Source organism: Carlito syrichta, unplaced genomic scaffold, assembly GCF_000164805.1.
Source record: "Carlito syrichta isolate Samal-C Ts95f unplaced genomic scaffold, Tarsius_syrichta-2.0.1 Scaffold313103, whole genome shotgun sequence".
NCBI classification, from domain to species: Eukaryota; Metazoa; Chordata; class Mammalia; order Primates; family Tarsiidae; genus Carlito; species Carlito syrichta.
The window spans coordinates 171,592-193,631 of record NW_007257199.1 but is presented as its reverse complement, the minus strand read 5'-3'; the positions used below and the strand labels follow the sequence as shown (position 1 = coordinate 193,631).

Here is a 22,040-nt window from a genome sequence, read left to right as displayed (position 1 = left end):
GATGAGGTCTCGCTACCCAGGCGGGTCTCGAACCCGCGGGCTCAGGCAATTCACTCACCTCAGCCTCCCAATGGTGTAATCTTGATAAGCATATACTATAGTTTCATTTAATTCTTTGACAAATCTATTGGACAGCACAGAGGTAATACCGGAACCCTGTGACATACACTGGAGTTCTTGGTTCAAGGAGACATTGATTTATTATTCACTACTCTTCGTGTTTGCTACAAATTCATCTTAGGCTATCTTGTATGCAGGGAGGTTTTGAGAGATTTTGACAAATGCCTTTGTTAAAATAAAGATGTGATGTATCCATCACTTCCTCTCTTATGAGGTTGAACATTTAACCCCCATTTTTGAGAACCCATATTGGCTCCCAGAATCAGAAATTCTTTTCTCTGTGCTCAGGTATAGGAAATGTTAGATATTTTTGTTATTATTTTGTATCAAGCTCAGTAGTCTATAAGTTAAAGAATTCAATGTCCATCTTTCTAATTCTCTTAACTCTGGATTCTGGGTGATTTCTTAAAGCTTAGATTCCCCAATGTTAGGTTCCAGGTGAGGGGTTTTCATACCATTACTCTATTACTGCAGGGGTTCTTCATTCAGTGAGTATTTTTATATTTTAGAGTCTAATTGAATTCACTTAAAACACCAGGAATTCTGTTCTAACTAATTTCCAGAAATAATAATCCACATGGATAATGCCTACACATTTTCAGATATGATGCATATGAACCCCAAAGGTGACTCATATCATTTATTCCATTTTTGGAAGGGGAAAGGAATGCGCGTTTAAATACCTTATAAGAGTATGGTAATATAGTAATGACACCATCTTTAATGATGCTTTTTACTTTCCAAATAGTTGGGTAACAGATATTCTGGAAAAATAAGACTTCTGTCCTTTTTGTGTATGTGTATGAGTCAGAGTCTCACTCACTCTGTTGTCCAAGCTGGAGGCACTCTCGCTGCCACTGCAGCCTCAACCTGCTGGGCTCAGGTGATCTTTCCGCCTCAGCCTTCCAAGTAGCTGGAACTACAGGCGTCCACTACCACACCTGGTTTATTTTTTGATTTATTGTAGAGACGAGGTCTCACCAAGTTGCCTAGACTGGTCTTGAACTGCTGAACTCAGGCAATCCTCTCACCTCGGCCTCCCAAAGTGCTGGAATTACAGGCTTGAGCCACCACGCCTGGCCCTTCTTTTTTTGTTCATGGTACTATTATTTGTAATCCAAATTTATGTTCCAAATTTTAGTACCTGTGAGAATATTCACATTTATCAAGGATTTGGTTTATTAGGTGTCTGGACTTTCTCACTGTTGCCATTTTTATACTTTACAGAGTGAGATATATTCTTTTATTTTGCCCTCTCCTCCCTCCCTGGATATAGTCTTGTACATAAACATGTATGTCCCATCCATCCATATATATATGCATATAAACACACACATTTATAAATACATATATACATTTATATATATAAAATCTTTGAATGCTTTTCTGGTCATTTCCATATGGAAAATTTCTAGAAATTGAATTTTCGGTTAAAAGGTATGTATCTTTTAAAGCCAATGCATATTGCCAACCTAGAGAAGTTTCAATTTGGATACCCACCAGTCAGATGTGAGAATGCCTATTTTCTCTCACCATAATTACTGGTGTGAATGAATTTTAAATCAATGACTTAGTTGGTCTGGAAAGCTCAGCCTGATTAAGTGGAAAACAGTGTAAAATCAGCCTCAGGGATATGGGCTCTCAGGCAACTGCATCCAAGTTCTCCAAAGACCTGTACTTGGTCTTGCTTTTTACAGTTCTCCTGTCCGTAGCTTTCTAACTTCCAGTAGATCTCTTGCCACCTGTGACTCCTCCTGTACTTGCATATGATGTGGTTCTCCCTGCTTTAGTTGGATCTGCCAGTTCCCTCATTCATTGCCCATTTCTCTTTCCCTCTGCATGGGTAATTTCCCACCAGACTCCTGTATTGAGGATGCTGGGGTGGTCACAGACTCACAGGTCTGCCAACACACAGCTGGGTCAAATCTTGCATCTGGACCCTGGAGTTGGATCCAACACAATTCATTTTTCTAGGCTTAGTTAGGACCATGATGACTTCATTGGGAGTGAAAATGGAGTGTATTAGTAACGATGACATTTGGATTCATATGTCCAAATAAAGCCCGAGATATTTAAAATCCGTAGGTTAAAACTGTGTATGAATCATGTCAATTATTTAGGATACACATATGTCATCTCTAAAGTTGACTTTTTCATTCTCAGTTATTTTGGCAAAGAGGAGTTGTTTCTGCAGGAGAAGCAGACCAAAGGCAGGAGAATTAAAGATCTGGAATTACTGTTTTGGTAAAATGGACTAGAATATAGACAACTATCAGAGATTCCTCTTAGGGTATAAATGCTCCCCCAAAAGAACCATAACCTGTACAAGTATATTTTTTCTGTAATCCCACAGACTCAACTAGGGGCATTATAGCTTACTATTAAATTTAAGGCAACCTTCAGAAGTCTCTCTGTTCTGCATTTTTGACTTAGAAAGGGGTTTTTTCCTCCTTTTTTTAAAGATGTTGAACATTTGATTTCTCTTCTCTTTGTGGTTCTCCTTAGTTTCTTTGTTAGAGTCTTAGATATCAGGTACTGAGTTCTGTGGGCATTTGTGTTAAAAAAAAAAAAATTTAATACACATTCTGAAACACGATGCTTTTGCTCATCTATTTATTTCAGCTGCCACTAGTAATAGCGTGTAGGTGCCCTAAAGATCCCCTTGTGGGGTGGTAATTAGATAATGCTTCTAGATGCATAATCTGGAAATGTAAATTCTGGTGGCACCATGAGTGAGAGAACACATTCATGCCTGATTTGTCCCAACTGTGATTGCAATCACAGTCTCATGGTTTCTGTTCATCTTTGTGGTTGGTGGCTCTGACCCACAGCACTTTAGACTTGCCTTTGGGCACTCAGCTGCTTAGGAGGAGCCACAGTGAAAGCAAAAATATTGTGTTTGCGTCAGTCACAGGGTGAGGGGAAAACAGGCTCAGCACCTGTTTGCCTGCCTTCTTAGTGAGATGGAAGTTTCCTGAAATAATATTGTATGTGCGTTGATTTCTGCAGATAGAACAATTCTGAATGGGAAAAATGTGACACATGCCCCATCATAAAAAATAACCCAATGCTGGGAATCATTTAAAAGTAATTGGTTGAATTGCTTATCTTTTTAAAAGATAGATTCCCTCTGCTTTCCTTGGGCTTATGTTGTGTTCCTCGCTAATGCAGTGCTTTCTTTTTTCTTTTTTACAGGCTAAACATATTTTTGACTGGCATGAACCCATTCTACTTTCATGCAGTGAATGTAATATTACACTGCCTAGTGACTCTTGTGCTGATGTACACCTGTGATAAAACCGTCTTCAAGAATCGTGGACTTGCTTTTGTTACAGCATTACTTTTTGCGGTGCATCCTATTCACACTGAAGCAGTGAGTATAATTGGAATTGAATGAAATAATGAATATATATATATATATGCTAAACTGATCTTTTCATCCCCTTTCAAAAATCATGTGAATTCAAAACTCTACTAAAGTGTTTATCTTTAAATATAAATCATTCTGTTTGACAACTTTTCTTTCTGAATATTCAAACTGGCTTTATTGAACCTCCTGGATTCAACTGCCTTTCTAAATAACTGCTGTTGTTATTACAGGTGGTAATGAATGGCCATGGCTTTTTGAGTTTTGTGTTTGCAGAAAATATAAGTTCTAATGTGCCTCAAGCAGCAAGGGCCATTTTGAGTTGCTTAGCATGCTGAGTCATTGTTCCTGCTTTACATTTATGGGTTTTTGTTTGTTTTTTTGTTATTTTTGAGTCAGAGTCTTGCTCTGTCGCCCAGTCTGGAGCGCAGTGGCATGCTCACGGCCACCGCAGCCTCAAACTGCTGGGCCTAGGCGATCCTTTCACCTCAGCCTTCTGAGTAACTGGAACTACAGGCACATGCCACCACGCCCGGCTAATTTTTTGATTTATTGTAGAGACGAGATCTCACCAGTTTGGCCAGGCTGGTCTCGAACCCTGGGCTCAGGCAATCCTCTTACCTCAATCTCCCAAACTGCTGGGGTTACAGGCTTGAGCCACTGTGCCTGGCTTACATTTATGTTTAAGCTTTTGTCGTTCTGCTTTATATTTATAATGTTTATGGTGTAGAACTGTAAGTTCCAGTGGAGGACTACAAAGTTAGACTGACATTCTTCAAGTTAGAAAGGCAAACTTAGGAGACTTACACACTCTTTCCCAATAAGAAGCATCGTTATTTTGTGGGTGATGAGAAGTTTATTTAAAAAGTATTTGTAGTTTGGATCTATGGTCATCTTTAAAATATTTACTTAGTTATGCAATGAATGAGATGGCATTATTAAGGTTTCTTGTTTCACATCTCGGTAAGCATACCTGGTTTGTTTTATGTGTCTTGCTAGGGGTACATGAAGACTTTCTAGGAGATGCATGGGCACCATGGCTTTAAAGGAATCTTTTCCAAGGCTCAGCTTGCGTCTATCTGGACACTTTCCTGAAGCTGATCTGTCTGAGAATACACCTGGAGGAAAGATGTCATGTTGGTTCCTTCTTCCTTCCTCTCTTTCTCATTTGCCTTTCTCTCATTTTAACAAAATAAGGAGTACCTTGCATACATCAGAATTTCATTATGCCCCAGGTATACCTCTGAGGCAACTTACAAAGGAGTAATTTGATATATTAGTGTCGATGAGGCATCCTTCAATTAAGGCATCAAAAACCCCAAGTAAGGCTTTGTATTTTCCCATCTTACACATATTTCTATGCAGAACACAATATGGCATTAGAAATAAGGTACGGTGGCCTATGTTGATGTTCTGAATTCAGAAGTGAAGTAGTTGTCATGGGGATACAATATGTTTATTTGAACTGACACAAGAAGTCTGGTTTGACTGATTGGTTTGATGATGAGGCCCGGTTTTTCAGTAGCCATATCATGGACATTTTCCACAAACAAAATTCTAAATCTGTAAGCCCAAGGTTTTGACAAAAATGTATTTAGATTGAGTGATAAAGAAAAAAGATCACTTAAAAAAATAACATTGTTAAAGGTCATTTTCTCAACTATTTCTGAGTACTTTCAAGTGAACAAGATGACTCTAAGCAGATGAGTATAAGGCATAAGTAATAGTTTTTTGGTAAATCTAGGTAAAGCCTCTTTGCTGTACTTAAACTGTAACATTAAATGACTCTAATGATAGGTAACTCTAATGGTGGATGTCTTTACACTCTTTGCTTTTGACCAAATTAAAGAGGATTTGATTGAGTTGTCAGATGGTAGATCATTAAAAATTATGTAAGATGATAGATCACTATATGATATTTGCCAGTAACTTTGGAATTCAAAGAATTAAATCATTGCCATAACAGGTCTACTTTGTTTTCACTTATTTGTATGAACAGTCTGTAAAGATGAAAAGTGTCTTATTCTGACAAAAAGTAAGATTTAGCTTCAGATAACTGAAATTACAAAAAAGAAACCTGCTATACCTTTATTATTAGAAGGTAAATTTTTCTATTTAGTAATTATGTATCTTTTTTCTACTTTATTTATATGTAGCAAACAATTGTGAATTAGTAATAATTGGAACGGTAATACAAAATTAAATTTTTTTTGAGTTGGAGTCTCACTTCATTGCCCAGTCTGGAGTGCAGTGGCATGTTCACGGCCACCCCAGCATCAACCTCCTGGGCTCAGGTGATCCGTCTGCCTCAGCCTTCTAAGCATCTGGAACTACAGGTGCACATTACCACACCTGGCTAATTTTTTTTTTTTTTTGACTCATTGTAGAGATGAGGTCTCCTCAAGTTGCCCAGGCTGTTCTCGAACCTGTGAGCTCAGGCAATCCCTTCACCTCAACCTCCCAAAGTGCTTGGATTACAGGATTGAGCCACTGCGCCCAGCCTCAAAATTAAAATTTTAACACTTAGAGGCTTATGGCCAGAATACATTTAAAGGGGTAGGACCGGGGGAGGGGTGCAAAAAAAAAAATACATTTAAAAATAAATTTAATTGTATATGTACTTTTATAGGGAGATGGTAATAAAATATATTTAAGCACAACTAGGTAACCAATTAGGAAAAAATGCTGAGGGGGAAACATGATGGAAGTATGAATTCAAGAAAAAAGCCACTAAAAGCCCAGATTTCTTCACCACTTATACAATGTAAAGATGTAGCCAAACACTGTTTGTATTCCCTAAAGCTATTGAAAGAGAGAGAGAGAGAGAGAGAGAGAGAGAGAGAGAGAGAGACTGAGAGAGCTTTTAAAATATCTACTGTTTAAGGAAATGCATGCCTGTTCGTGTTTCTGTATATAGATGATGAGTTTCAAGTTGCTATAGTGTTCTGGTTCCATTTGGAACATTTAAAACAGAGGCATGATTCACCTTATTTTTAAATGTCAATATTTACAATGCATGGGAAGTTAGGTTCTTTCAAGTGTTTAAAATTATGCCGAAAAACTTTAGAGATGAACTTAAAAGGATGAGAGAGATGCTTATGTTTTTGATGTTCTTTTTTGGACATAACATGAAGAAAATGATCAAGGTCTACTGCTCCTCACCATATGAAGTATGTAATGATGGGTCTGTTGCATGTTTTAGTCTAATAGACAATATTATATTTATGACAAATAATTCTTCTAGTGAGGTTGAAAATCTGTAGTTAGAGTATTTTGGAAACAATTATCGCAGGAAGGAACAAACGAGGACAATAATGGTTTCAATTCAACAGTGGCAGAAAGGGAGTGCATAAAACACAGGCAACCACGGACAGTGTGGTCAGGGGCTGGTAGAGTTTAGGTTGGATTCCAAGAAAAGAGGAAAATCCTGTTAGCAAAATGACCTTTAAAAAAGGATCTCAACAAGCTTTTATACTGATTAGAAAAATTCATAGTAGCACAATTAAAGGGACAAGGGAGTGTGAGAACTGGACATTTATTTAGGGAAGGATGGTAGGGAAGGTATTTAAATTTGCAAGGAGATAAGGAAGTGTAAGAAATTTGACTTACAAACAATTTACATTACAATGTAAAATTGGGGAAATTATTATTTAGTTATAGATTTCAATTCAAATTTTCTAAGGAGGAGGACAGAGAAGTGGAAAAACAGATGTACTTTTAAAAAGATTTAGTGATAACTTTTTTTTTTTCTAGAAAGATCTTGGTATGGTGGGGAGGGAATTACTGGGAAGTATCTCCTCTTTGTTCAAGAAGAACCAAAATGGGCTCATAAATTATCTCAGGGTGGATGGAAAATTTAAACTTTTGGGGTACTGTTTAATTTAAACACATTAGCTAGGCTCGGTGGCTCAGCCTGTAATCCTGCGCCTTGGGAGCCTGAGGTGAGTGGATTGCCTGAGCCCACGGGTTTGAGACCCAACTGGGCAACTTGGTAAGACCTCATCTCTACAATAAATAAAAAATTAGCTGGGTGTGGTAGTGCGTGCCTGTAGTTCCAGCTATGGAAGGTTGAGGCAGAAGTCTTGCCGGAACCCAACAGGTCGAGGCTGCAGTGGCTGGGAGCGGCCACTGCACTCCAGTCTGGGCGACAGAGTGAGACTCCAACTAAAAAAAAAAAAAAATTCAAACACATTGATATGATTAAGTATAAACATGTTGATATGATTAAGGATTTGCTTTATTAATTATGTGGTCAACAAATAGTTAATGAACCCAGTCATCCCTTGGTGTCCACAAGGAGCTGGTTCCAGGACTCCCAGGGATACTAAAATCTGAGGATGCTCAAGTCCCTTAGATAAAACAGTGTAGTATTTGCATATAACCCATACACCTCCTCCCATAAACTTTAAATCATCTCTAGGTTACTGATATACCCAACACAATGTAACAATGCAAATAGTTGTTTTTACTTGCATTTTTAAAATGTTTTTGTACTATTGTACTGTTATTATTTATTCATTTATTGAATATTTTTGAGCCCTAGATGGTTAAATCCATGGATGCAGAAACCTTACATATGGAGGGTTGACTGTCTTGACTGTTGTAGGGCATTCTGCTAGGTACTAAGGGAAAATGCAGGTGAATAGCAGGGTCCCTACCTACAATTTGTTTACAAACTCATCAAAAAACCAAAGAACATGCACATCAAAAGGTACCAGACAAAGCAACATGTTGTAATAAAGCGAGAACTCTAGTGAAGAGCAAAATTATTTCCAGTTTAAGAAAATAGTGATAAATATATTTATTTACTCAGTCTTTCAATGAACAGTTATAATTGTGAATATAATATAGTCACTCAGTGCAAGGGTATAGCAATAAATAAGGTAGACTCAGACTTTCTTCATTTAAGCCTTTAAGACAATTGAGCTTCCTGACAGTATATTTTTTGGGAAATTTATATAGTTTTTTGGTTCCTGAGTCATGAGAAAAATTGGTAGAGGAATTGGGAAAATGGGGGAAGTTATTTTAATTTTTCTATGAGAATTAAAACTTTGTCATCATAGAGACATTATGGGTTTGAAGGAAAGCACGTATGCCAAGTTGAAAGCAAGAGCAGGAAATGATGATGACACATGGAGCTAAAGGTTAAGGTCAACATTTCCAGAATTGGGACAGCAAGACATGGGAAAAAATTGGTCATGGTCTCATCAGCCTGTCTGGCCTATAGCCATTTCCACATGTTAAGTGTGTCCTGGTCCTGTCTGACTCCAATGTAACTCACTCTTGCAGATAAAATAAACATTAATAACATTGTACATATGGTATGATATACTTTATATAAATCCTATGGTGGTATTCCCCCAAAAAGAAAAAAGAAAACAGCAAGTATTGAGAGAAAATTAAGTTCTGATTGCTAATTTTCACTGTGATTCAGTTAACCTTGCCTGGAGAGCTGGATATTACATTATTTGAATTCAGTCCAATTATGTTCACTGATGTCTTCTCAATACTTGAATATTTGTTAGAGGCTGCAGTTCCCAGCTTACAGTCACCCCTTTGGTGATGGGAAACCTGTAGCTTGAGGCTAAAATACAGGTGGCCATTTGCATATATTTTTCACTTATATTGATCAGTTGCTTTTGTACTTTCCAGCACCCTACACTTATTGTTGTAGAATCAAGTTCATCTGGTTCCAACTTAACATTCACCCTTGCCTCCCATTGCCCCTTCTCCCTTCTTTTCATTAACTCCATGCTCTTCATCACTTTATTCCTTCCCTTCCAGAACCACTTCATATATTTTCAAACTTCTCCTTCTGTGACACTCTTGCATCCTCTACCTGGAAGGCATTTTTGTTCCTTTCTGTAACTAGGCTTCACAGTCCCCTTTCTTGAACTTCCCGAAATACTCCTTGTCTATCCTTTAAGTCACAACTGCCCTTCCCTGAAGCCTTCCCATATCCTGTAGTCAAAATCAATCCCTCTCTTGGTAATAGTTTCTCCTCTTAGGATGCATGTAGTTCTCTTGCATCTTATTTAATACCCTCTTTTGACTTCCCACCAAACGTTAAACTCCTTGAGGCTGACTGTGTCCTTCTAGCTTTCACAGTACCTGGCAAAGAGAAAGGCACTTGTAAAATGTTAACAGGAATAAAGCACATAGTTATTGAACATGAAGATACTGACTAATTGAATCATAGTGGATGACTGCTCTAGACATATAGTAGTTAATGACATGCATCTGTTTTTAGTTATGGAAACTTTTGCCCCAAAGACCTCGGTTCACCATAGGTATAGGTAGGTGTTCAATGCATGCTTAGTGGTTTGTACTGGCGAGAGAGCTTATCAATGTTACACAAACATTTCAACACCCTTTCTGAGCTTCTCTGCAAGGGACACTACATTCTTTATATCTGGGCACATCCAGTTGGCACACTCTGCTGCTGCTGCTTCCAAACTGGCTGCAGTGCAAGAAGCAGGACTGCAGGGCACCTTTAACACATTAGTTAAGCTCGCCTTACTTGTGATTGCCTCATCCCAACTTGCTACACTCAATAACAGCTTGTACGTCTTGCTGTTGGCCACATCAGTTGTGCTGTGATGAGTGTCCCTCTGTGCCCACACGCCTGGCCTTATCCCAAGACTGTTGCTGGCAAGCTGGACTTTCTGTTTAACCTTAGGGAGGCCTTGCAAGTGATGCTGAGCTAAGTGCTCAGGGAGGTGGTGGTATAGCCTGAGCAGATCTGGGCTTCACAGGTGACCTGTACACAATTGTTGCTTTGCAGACTGTGAGTCTGAGCTGAGTCTTGACACGATGGTCACACCACACCACACCACACCATCCACTGCCTTTTTCACTTGAGTCATGCCGTCTTCCTAATTAGGCACTCAAGTTCCATATTGATTGACAAATCAGTGAACAATGTGTGGTTCAAGCAGCCACATTAGGTAACAGCTTTCAGGTCTATATTGCCAATGCTATTCTTTGGCTACATCCAGGATTCTTGTGGTGTAGTTGGAGTTGAATTTTCTCAGTACATGACTTGCGGTCAATTCATCTTTGTGCTTATAATTTAATTAATTTAAATTTAAACTAATAGATATGTTAGATGATCTAATAAAGTTCAATTAAGATATCATACATGTAAGCCTCAAAGTAAAAAGATGCTTTTCATAAGTCATACAGAAAAACTATCTCATGTTGAGTTCCTCTCTCTTTCTTGGAGAGGAAAAGGGAGAATTAAAGGCACCAGCATTTATCAAGCAGCCCCTTAGTATGTGCGTATATTAATAATCACATGAATTATAACCATCGCATGGGGGAAATTGCGGGGAAGGACTTACATATTTTAAAGGTAACAGAACCAGATCTCAGAAGTTAGAGATAACGCAATCGAGTCTCACTCAGATGGCAAGAGAGGTCCGCATTCAGGCCCTGCATGGTCTATGCCCTCTGCCTCACCTTCATGATACAAAGTGTACTCACTGTGTGAGGATGTTTGTGGGTGTGTGTTCCAGCCTTATGTATTTCCCCTGGGAGCTGCTCCTCATCATCCAGTTCTTCTGTGACCTTTTATTTGAAGCCTTTTTTAAAAACTGTACCTCATTTTTTTTCCTGAAAATTTTATTTGAGATTTAAAAAGAAAAAAAAGAGACATGCACACACATCTTAAACAGCAAAATAATATAACGATTTATAGTCATCTGTCTCTCACCTTTCTTCCATTTTAGTCTTCTTCTGAAGCAACACTTTTTTGGAAATAATTTCAAACTTAAAAAATGTAGAGGATGGCTGTATACTCTTCATCCAGATCCACTAAGTTTTAACATTTTGCCACATTTGTTTTGTCACTCTTCCTCAATATATGGAAATAGTTATGCTCTGAAGCATTTGATAGTAGGCTGCGTAGTTCATGCTCCTTTACACCTTAATAATTTCGTTGTATATTGTCTGTAACTGAGAGCCTTAGTTATAACTTCTCTTTAGTTTCCTTTAGTTTCCTTTAGTTTGAAACAGTTATCAGTCTTCATTGTTTTTCTAGGACGTAATTTTTAGATTTTAATATGATATAATATTTATGTCGAATGTACACAATATAAAATGTCATTACTTAGTATATTGCAATATGTAAGGTTACATACTATATCATATATTCTGTCAATATATAATATATAACATATATATGTTTAATAGATATAGTATATTAAAATTTATAATATATAAACAGAAATAATAAATATTTTATATAACTCTAGAATACATAACATATTATGTCAATATTATATAATATTTGCAATATTATGATTTATTAGATTATGATGAGCTATAGCATAATTGAGCCACGATGTGCGATACATCAGAATAATTATGTGATTAAAATTTTATATTATAAAATATCATACAAAGTTGTTATACTTTATCTTTATGATAAATATTTATTTATATATTTTTATCGAATGTTCCCCATTTTGAAATTGTCTGATGTTTCCTCAAGATTATAATTAGGTTATGTATCTGTAGCTAGAATAGCACATAAATGAAGTGTCCTTCTCAGGGTTGGTTATTTTAATTTTGATTTCCTAATGAAGGCATAAAAGCAATGTAACGCTTTTTTCATAGTGTAATTATTATTTTTATTTTCCCAACTAATAAGTAATCACTGAAGAGACACTTTGAAGCCATGCCAGTATTTTGCACTTCAAAAAACTTTCATACCCCGGGTTTAGCCTCCATTGATATTTTTGATGCTTCTTACTCCCTACAGTCTTCACTCTTCTGGAAGCAAAATGATTTTTTCAAACTCTACTTCTGCCTTCACTTTCATTAACTGGCTTTTTAATGAAGGATGGACTTTCCTTTCTTTCCCATTCACTTGCTTGCTGTATGTATGTATGTGCTTACATATGTATCCATTCATTTACTTCATCCATATACACTTATGCATTTTTTAACAACTGGATACATTGTAAGAAATGCATCATTAAGCAATTTTGTTGCTGTGTAAACACCAAGGGTATACTTATACAATCCTAGATGGTATAGCCTACTGCACACCTAGGCTATGTGGTATAACTTGTGCTCCTGGGCTACAAACCTGCATAGCATGTTACTTCACTGAGTACTGTAGGCATTTTAACACAATAGTATTTGTGTATCTAAACAGATCTAAATGTAGAAAAGGTGCAGTAGAAATATGCTATTATAATCTTATGTGACCACAGAGTTGTAGCCTGTTGTTGACCTAAACACTGCTTCGAGGTACATGACTGTATTTATTATCAATATAGTCTCAGGGGTTTCTATTTTTTCAATGGTTTTTAATATATTATGGTTCTTATTTATTTTGATATTCAAATTGTTTCAGATTTGGGCAGTGGGAGCCCCTCATTGCTGGCTCCTGTGCCTGTTGATAGCCATTTTTTTTTTTAGCATTTTCTTACTTTCTTACATGAGAAGATGATCTAAGCTTCTCTTGTATTTCCCCAGCCTCAGCCCTGGTATCAGTCAGTTTTCCAAGGAGCTGGTCTTCTCTTTAGCAGGGAGATGGCTTGTGGTTAGTGCCAGGATGGCCCTCTACTATTTACTAATATGGGGTATCATACTTTTAGGTACTTTGAGTAGCAGAATTAAGAAACACACATAAGCCGGGCTCGGTGGCTCAGCCTGTAATCCCAGCACTTTGGGAGGCTGAGGTGAGTGGATTGCCTGAGCCCGCGGGTTCAAGACCCGCCTGGGCAACTTGGCGAGACCTCATCTCTACAATAAATCAAAAACTAGCCAGGCGTGATAGCACGCACTTGTAGTTCCAGCTACTTGGAAGGCTGAGGCAGAAGGATCGCCGGAGCCCAGCAGGTCGAGGCTGCGGTGGCCGGGAGCGGCCACTGCACTCCAGTCTGGGTGACAGAGTGAGACTCCAACTCAAAAAAAAAAAAAGAAACACACATAAACACATACACACGCACGCACACATATACACTCTCATATAGCAATCATGAGTTCAAACTTATTCCCCATCTTGTCAAAAGTATTGATTCTCAACTGACTTTTTTTCTAGTCCTCTGTAATACCCTCTGCTCCATTAACATTCTGGTACCCAGATTGACAGTGTCTGATCCTTATTGCTAAAAAATTTTTTTTGGAATAAATTAATAAATGAATAAATTTTGATATTGTGAATTGACTATAGGAGAAAAGTTAAAAATAAAGTTAAATGTGAAAATCTTTCCCCTTTCTTCCTGTTTTTTCCTTTTATAACTTATTGTTAAATATATGATAATCAGAGGTAGTCACATAATAGAATTTGAAGAACAGTGTGTTTCCTATTTCATTACATCTTTCATTCATCTAAAACCACATGCTTTTCTGTAATGTGTTTTTGTAGAGACTTTCTGAAAGTAATTTTCTGAGGTTTCAATTTTTTATTTTTTTAAACTTCCTAGGTGGCTGGGATTGTTGGCAGAGCTGACGTGTTAGCGTGTCTGCTGTTTCTGTTGGCCTTTCTCTCCTACAATAGGTAGGTATGGCTAAGAGTTTCCTTCTCTGAGATTGCGACCATGCCATGTAAATACAGACTGTGAGCACGTGCCTGAGAGGAGAGAGGCTTCTGGCCTTCAATGCACTTCCTGGGGACTAGGGATGTGAAACACTCTCCTTATCCAGTGCTCAGCCATTTTCTCTTCCAGGTGCTGGGAATCCAAGCTCTTGCCTCTTCATTCCTCTTATTTGTAGTTTCTGACTGAAAACGGAATTTGGAATCTTAGCTCTGAGCCAAAATATACTGGATGCTGCACTCTCCTCTATTTGTCTATGATTTCTCCTTTTCATCTTGGTCCTACTGTTTTTCCTCTTCATTATCCCCATCTAAGTAGCTCAGAGCTTAAAATAACAATGCTGAATAGAAAGTAGTATTGCTCAATTGTAGTTTTCCAATTGACACCTCCTTTCATCAGAATACAGAAGTTCTTTGCTTTGGGAAACTGAAAAGCAACAAAATAATTTCCCATTGTATTGTGCCTGTACCCCCGAATGATCAGATTCTTACGTGAGTTGTGGCATGTCCACGTAGGCAAAGTGGTGGGCTAAATAGAGAATGTGAATGGAGGCAGCTCAGAGCATGGCCCAGGAAAAGGGGACAGGTCCATCATGCTGCTCTGCTTCATGGAGAGATGCCTGGTTACAGCTTTGTGAGCCCTGATCTTTATTTAGATCAGTTCATCGACCTATAATCTTACAAATCCCAGCGACTCTGTTGGAGGAACACTGTTTCTAATCTAGTGTTTTTAAATTAGGGTTGATTTTCTTCCTTCTCCTAGCCACTACTTCCATCTCCCCCCGCCCCCAGGAGATATTTGACAGTATCGGAGACATCCTTGGTTGTTACAGCTGCAGAGTTGCTACTGGCATCTGGTGGATGGAGGTCAAGGATGCTGCTGAATAAACATCCTACAGTACACAGGACAGCCCTACCGTGAAGAGTTATCTGGCAGAAAAATGTCAATAGTGCTGAGATTGAGAAGCCCTCTTATAAAAACTATTAGGACCTTGAGCCAAGAATGAAATGAATTAAGTCTTAGGAAGTTTTGTTTCATTGAGAGCATTTTCTTAGTGTGGTATCAGTCTTCTGGACATGGCTTTGTAGCCTCCCGCTGCACTCTTAATCATGTGATACAAGGTTGTGAAAGCTTAAAATATAAGCCAGAATTTAATAATTAATTGTTTTCTGCTTACTCTGGTGTTAGAATAGAATTAATGCTCACTTTTTCAGTTTAAACGTGTTCTCTCAGGCTTTTTGTATGTGTGGCTGATATATTTTGGAACATGATTAGACCTGCAGCATGTCCACGTCTGTGTATTATTATAGGCTTGTTGTGCATGCCCTTCTCACTTTTAGAAATTTAAGCTATAGACGTACTCAATAGAAAAACACCTATCTACTACAGATTTGTGTATAATTTTATGCAGTTGTTCTAAGACATAACACTAAGGAGAAGACATTACAACTACAGAAATATTGGCCTTTACTTCAAAGAAGTAGGAGCCAATGGGTGTGGAACCTGCTGAAGGAAACAGATGTTTCTTGGCAGGAAGCCAGTTCTGTTTTATAAGGTGAAGCAAAGATTTGACAATGAACCAGAGAGTTTTTGAAAATCCTTGAAACTGAGAAAAAGTAAACTTTACCCAATACATACTCATCATGGAAAATAAATTTAAAAATACAGATTAGACAAAAGAAAAGAAATAGCTATATTTTCATCAGAGTGAAATGATGATTATATTTTGGTATATATTTGTATTCATTGACTTCACTAAAATGATGATGATGATGATATTAGACACTTGACATGTAGTAAGTCATTTATTTAATTCTCCCTACAATATAATCTCATTTCACACATAAGGAACTAAAGCACAGAGAGGCAAAGTAAGCCCCATATTACCCTGTTTGTTAACTACAGACCTATAATATTTTAGACCTAAGGAACCTGGCCCCAGAGGTAATGCATATGCTTTAGCAAGTCATTATTCACTTAAAATGAATTTACTTAAACATCTTCCTGGCTGGGCATGGTGGCTCAAACCTGTAATCCCAGCACTTTGGGAGGCCTAGGGAAGGGGATTGCCTGAGCCTACAGGCTAGAGATCAGCCTGGGCAACTTGTAGAGACCTCATCTCTACAATAAATCAAAAAATTAGCTGGGTGTGGTAGTGCACCTGTAGTTCTGGTTACTTGGAAGACTGAGGAAGGATCACTGGAATTCAGCAGGTTTATGCTGGAGTGGCCATGAGTGTGCCACTGCACTCCAACCTGGGTGAGACTCCTACTCAAAACAAAAACAAAAACAAAAACAAAAAAAGAAACTTCCCATGTTACAAACTAGGTCTCTATGGTAGTATTTTAAATGGCTTCGTTAGTATTCATTTGTTACGTATTTTGTCATAATTCCATAATTTAAGTACCAAATTCAGTATTGCTAGACATTTTTTCCATCTTAGCAATTTAAAATAATTCTATAATGAACACTTGAAGACACCTTTTCTTACTTAATTACTTAGAATACAAAAAAAATTGACATTAGATCTTATCTTTATAAGGTAGTATTTCTTAGCAACCCACATTCCTTGTTAGATTAAAAGAATCTCTGGGCATGGTGGCTCATGCCTGTGATCCTAGCACTTTTGGAGGCTGAGGCTGGAGGATTGCTTAAACCCTGGAGTTCAAGACCAGTCTGGGCAACATAGCGAGACATCATCCATACAAAAAGTTTAATAAAAAAAAACAACAGCCAGTCATGGTGGCATGTGCCTGTAGTCTCAGATATTTGGGAGGCTGAGGTAGAAGGATCACCTAAGCCCAGATGGAGAGGCTGCAGTGAGCTGGGAGACAGAGTGAAATTTGAACTCATAAACAAACAAACAAACAAACAATTTCCAACTTGTTTTTCAGGAGTCTGGGTAAGGGCTGTGTCGGGGAATGCTTCCCTCCCACGGCTTCTCCCTTCTTCTTGCTGCTCAGTTTGCTTCTGGGGACCTGTGCAATGCTGGTGAAAGAGACAGGCGTCACCGTGTTTGGAGTGTGCTTGGTTTATGACCTCTTTTCCCTCTCCCACAAGCAAGATAAGTCGTAAGTCTTTTTAAAGTTTTTGTATCAAGCCGTGTATCAAGGGCAGAGAATAATTACTTAAGACAATAGTTTTGAAACTCTCATGTAAACACATACAAGTGTAACACTGTTACATGTCATCTCACTTGGAATATAATCTAATCAATGTCTGTTTCCTTAAGATAAGTACACTGTATATATATAAACTCTTCATATACTTTTATAAAAATCAGTGAGGACTGTAAAGTTTTGGGGAGCCCCAAATTTGGAATTGAATAGTATCTGTGCTAACTGCAAATTATCCTGCTGGTTTGTTTTGGTTGCACACTGCTGAGAAAAATCTTGATTCACACAGGGAAGTGGTTGCGAATGGTAACAGTTTTTAACAGCTTGCTTTGAATCTCTGCATTGGAATGAGTGTTATCCATCAAAGAGCACTGCTAAAGTAAGCCTGCTTGCCTGCTCTCATAATGATGTTTCCTAAGAGGTTCAGGAGATGCCTTTTGGGATTCCACAAAGAGCCAATCTAAGCCATACACGAGTAGGTACACGTCATATTCAGCTTAAAGAACAAGCTTATTTAGTAGCCCACTTGTATTTTTAAGAATTGAGGCACACTCATTTTATACTGTGGCCTATAGATGCTAAGAAGCTCTAAACGCTCAAGCATGTACTATAATTTTCTTCCCCCATCAAATCCATAATTACCAACCATTTTATAAGCAGACCCCATTTTTCAGTAATTATAAGGTCCTTACTTGTGAACTTTTAGAAGATGTGGCTGATTTACTCTCCTGCCTTGTCAAAGAAGAATTTTATCTTTGAAAAAATCTTGCTTTTTAAAAAAATCCTACTTCCTACCTCTTTAGACTTGTTGACATAAAGATAAGAGCAGTGATGTTGAGTGGCAACAAACTGAGATGAGTCGGGAAATTCTGATCACCTTTCTGCATGAGAGTTTGATAGTTGGAGGTAATTTAAAGAGTGTTGCAGTCTGTTGGCTCTCGTTAAATCTCAGAGATGTGTAAAAAGAAGGAGCCTAGTTATCACTTTGACCCAAGCTCATACTAATAAAATGGTGAGCCAGAGGCCCTTGCCTTGGCCTATCTGAGGATGCCTTACCTGTGTCTCCTCTCATCCAATGGGAATAATTTCAATGCCTGCCTTACTTTTTAGAGACAACCTATAAACCCTTTTCTGCTTTCCACTTTCTTCTTGCATCCACCTTGTCTCTACTCCTAGCTTCCTCCTCTATGCCTCACTGACAGCAAAAAGATAAGACAACTGAAGACAGATGCGATCTCTTAGGTGGCTCAGTCCAGAGCTATTTTAATGTTGTCATTGAAGTTGTATCTCCTCTGGTCTTGGTACTCTCCAGTCCACTGTTGCCTGCACTCCTTTCTCTCCTCTTCATCTAGTCACTATTGAGCCAGGCTTTTTTCAAAGGAGGTAATTGTCTCTTTTCTTTCTTTGATAATCTTTCTTAGCCTTCATCATATTAAACTGCTGAAAGGTCTGTGGAAGGAATAATACTGCTGATACCTAGTTAGAAGTTCCACAGCTTATATAGTCTGTGGGTTTTTTTTTTTTTTTAAGGAACTCATAGTTCTCACACCCCGCAGTGCTGCGTAAGTGGAGGCATTCATTCTTTCCTTCATTTTTCTATCCATTCAACACCTACTCATTCTGCCTGACCAAGAGCAAGACAGATAAAGCTTTTTCCCCCAAAGAGCATGTAGGATACTGGGGGAGACCAACATTACATTAGTAGTTACATGAGTAATTGATTATACTCATGGAAAGTGGTAGGAAGGAACCAGAGGCTGTAACAGGAAGACCTGGGCAAAAATGATTAATTTCTCCTAAGGGCTGGCCATGTGCTAGGCATCATGCCATGCCATTGGCTTGCAATAACCATTATCCTCGTTTTATAGAAAAGAAAATAGAGGCACAGAAGGTATCCTCCCCACAGTCACCCAGGCCCAGTGAAGCCAAAATTTGACCCAATGTCTGGGTGGCTCCAGAACCAAAGATTTCCCCCCAAAGACCACCGCCTCCAGCAAGAAACTCAGAACAGGGACTCAGGAGACCTTGCAAGACATCTGATGCTCAGATACCATGATACAGTTATGCCAGCTCAGAGGCTCTGAGTGTTGGGGTGTGGAGAGGTCATGGACTTCTTTGAGAATTTCACAAAGTTGTATTCCCAAAATAGTACACACACAGACACACAGTTCTGCACAAACACTTAGGGGTCTACTCCCTAGCCCCCACTTTATCTGCTAACTTAGAATAAACACCTTAGTACTAGGTGGTTCTTGAGATCTTGCATTGTGTGATTCAGGCAGCAGGAAAGAAACAGCAACAGAAACAATTGTTGGAAGCACTTTTCTTCAAGAAGAGCAGTTTATTCCTAAATTTTAAGATTGGGCAAGCCGGGCTTGGTGGCTCAGCCTGTAATCCCGTGCTTTGGGAGGCTGAGGTGAGTGGATTGCCTGAGCTCGTGGGTTCGAGACCTGCCTGGGCAACTTGGTGAGACCTCATCTCTACAATAAAATAAAAAAATCAGCCAGGCATGGTAGCACATGTCTGTAACTCTGGCTACTCGGAAGGCTGAGGTGGAAGGATCGCCCAGGTCGAGGCTGCAGTGGCGGGCAGCGGCCACTGCACTCCAGTCTGGGTGACAGAGTGAGACTCCCACTCAAAAAAAAAAAAAAAGATTGGGCCACATGAATGGAATGAAATATTTTATATTCGATGTCACCTTTAATAGGAAAGATTTTTTTCAGTGAAAGATCAGTTCCTGGAAGTTAACTTTCTTTCTTAAAAAAATTAGAATATAATTTTCAACATCTAGAAAATAAAACTCCCTTGCCACAGCCCCTACTATTTTTCTCTAGAGATAACCACAACCCTGAATCTGGCACTTCTCATTTCCTATGATTGTTTCTATGGTATGACTTCATACCTATATATCAGTGAATATCAAATAGTATTATCTTACATATTTTCAAACTTTACATAAATGGTATCACTTTTTTTTTTCATTTAGCACTGGTCTCTTGAGATACAGAATTTTGATATCTATTGCTATGTTTTATTTATTAACTGGGGTATAGTATTTAATCATCACAATTTCTCCATTCTTCTGAATTGGGAATTTAGGCTATGTTAACATTTTTTGCTATTATAAACTATGTTTCAGTGAAATGTTTTATGCATGTGTTCTTTTGCAAATCCATGAGGGTTTCTCTGAGGCATAACCGTAGATGTGCAGCTGTGGGGCAAAGGTAGATGTATGTTGACCACGTGACATCCAAGCCCTGCCTCTTGAATGGTTGCAGCAGTGAATGAGACTCCCCTTCGTTTCATCTTCTCAGTCACTTGCTAGTATCAGACTTTTAAATTTGTGCCCATCCAGTGGTTATCAATTATATTTCAACAGATTCATGTCAGAAAATGTAACCAGAGTACGTTGGATGGCTCAACTATGAACAATATTTTCAAGATCAAAATAATGTAAATTCTGAATAACCACGTCAACCAAATAGTAATGAGAGAAATAGATTTGGAGGATGATGAGGGGTGAAATTCTCGGAGGCGTGTGTGTGTGTGTGTGTGTGTGTGTGTGTGTGTGTGTATGTGTGTATGTGTACAAGTCTAGAGATTGAGTTCTAGTTTTCCGTAGTAGGAAGTCAATACAGTAAGTTCGAAAATGGAAAACAAGAAATAATAAAATTATGTTATTTTAAAAGTATAGTGGTGAATATCAGAACCCAAAGAGCTAAAGACTTAAGAATGGTTGTTTCCAGAGAACAGGACTTGGGAGCAGAACAGGGGACTGCTGTCTCTTATTGCATGCCTTGTCATTCTGATCGACTTTGTTTTTCCTCAATTCCATGCACAATTAGGAGCAACGGGGTCATCCATCAGCGCAGCCCGCAGCAGCCTGGGAGCCCCCAGCCCTCCTCACCGCCTGCCCACCCTCACCGGGAGAATGGGAAGCAGCAGCGGTTCCCTCACAAAGGAACTTGGGGTGGCTGCCACCCTCCACTACCACCAGAACCCAAGAGCAGTGGGTTACCGGCAACCCCGCGAGCTGTGTGGTCCCTGATGAGGTACTGGGCTGGGTTTTGTGGTCCCTGCACACGTTTAACACTCCACATCACCTAGTGCAGCCTGTGCTATTGGAGGAGTGAAGCTCTGAGTCAGCTCTCTGTAACCTCCTCCCTCCATGTTCCCCTCCTCCTTCCATGTTCCTCTCCTCCCTCCATGTTTTCCTACTCCTTCCATGTTCCCCTCCTCCCTCCTCCTCTTGCTCTTCCTTGTTCCCACCCTGTATTAGATTGGATAAGAAAGGAGGAGTTAGGGGAAGCAAGTGAAACACTGCTACCTGCACCATCTGGATGCAGAATGATGAGGTGTGGGTCTATGGAGCTTCAGGCATCAGAAGCCAGGCACCCTCCATTTCCTCTACCTCCCACCTCCTGACTCACCGCGCTCTTTGTGCTTGATCTGAATTTATTACAGCACAAGTGTGGGAAGAAACCCAGGAGACTCTTCCTCTCTGAAATGTTTTTGAAGATGCAGGAAGATCTTTAAAGCATAGGATTTTCCTTCTTTTCTTCTTTTAAAAAAATATTTGCCCTAGCCATAAAAATTAACATAGATTTATCTGCACAAGTGCACTGGCTAAGTCAGGTTACCTTTAAAATAGCTCAAACCATGAGCAAGTCAGAATTTAACAAATATGTGTTAAACTTAGGCACATTAAAAAGTTAAAGAGTTTATTTGAGTAGACAGCAGTTAATGAGTTGGGCGGCTCCAGAGCACAGAGAGTTCAGGGCTGTTCTAGAAAGGGAATACTTTTTTTTTTTTTTTGAGTTGGAGTCTCACTCTGTCGCCCAGACTGGAGTGCAGTGGCCGCTCCCAGCCACCGCAGCCTTGACCTGA

General features: G+C 38.9%; 1 protein-coding gene across 1 annotated transcript in view; it reads left to right on the top strand.

The window, feature by feature from the left end:
• Positions 1 to 22,040, top strand: part of LOC103272656 (transmembrane and TPR repeat-containing protein 1) — a 196,127-nt gene that overhangs the window by 11,412 nt on the left and 162,675 nt on the right. The window contains exons 2-5 of the mRNA XM_021718612.1: positions 3,316 to 3,493; positions 13,927 to 14,000; positions 16,932 to 17,108; positions 20,999 to 21,205. Of these exons, the coding sequence (XP_021574287.1) occupies positions 3,338 to 3,493; positions 13,927 to 14,000; positions 16,932 to 17,108; positions 20,999 to 21,205 (614 nt within the window). The 5' untranslated portion in view covers positions 3,316 to 3,337. The remainder of the gene's footprint in view (positions 1 to 3,315; positions 3,494 to 13,926; positions 14,001 to 16,931; positions 17,109 to 20,998; positions 21,206 to 22,040) is intronic.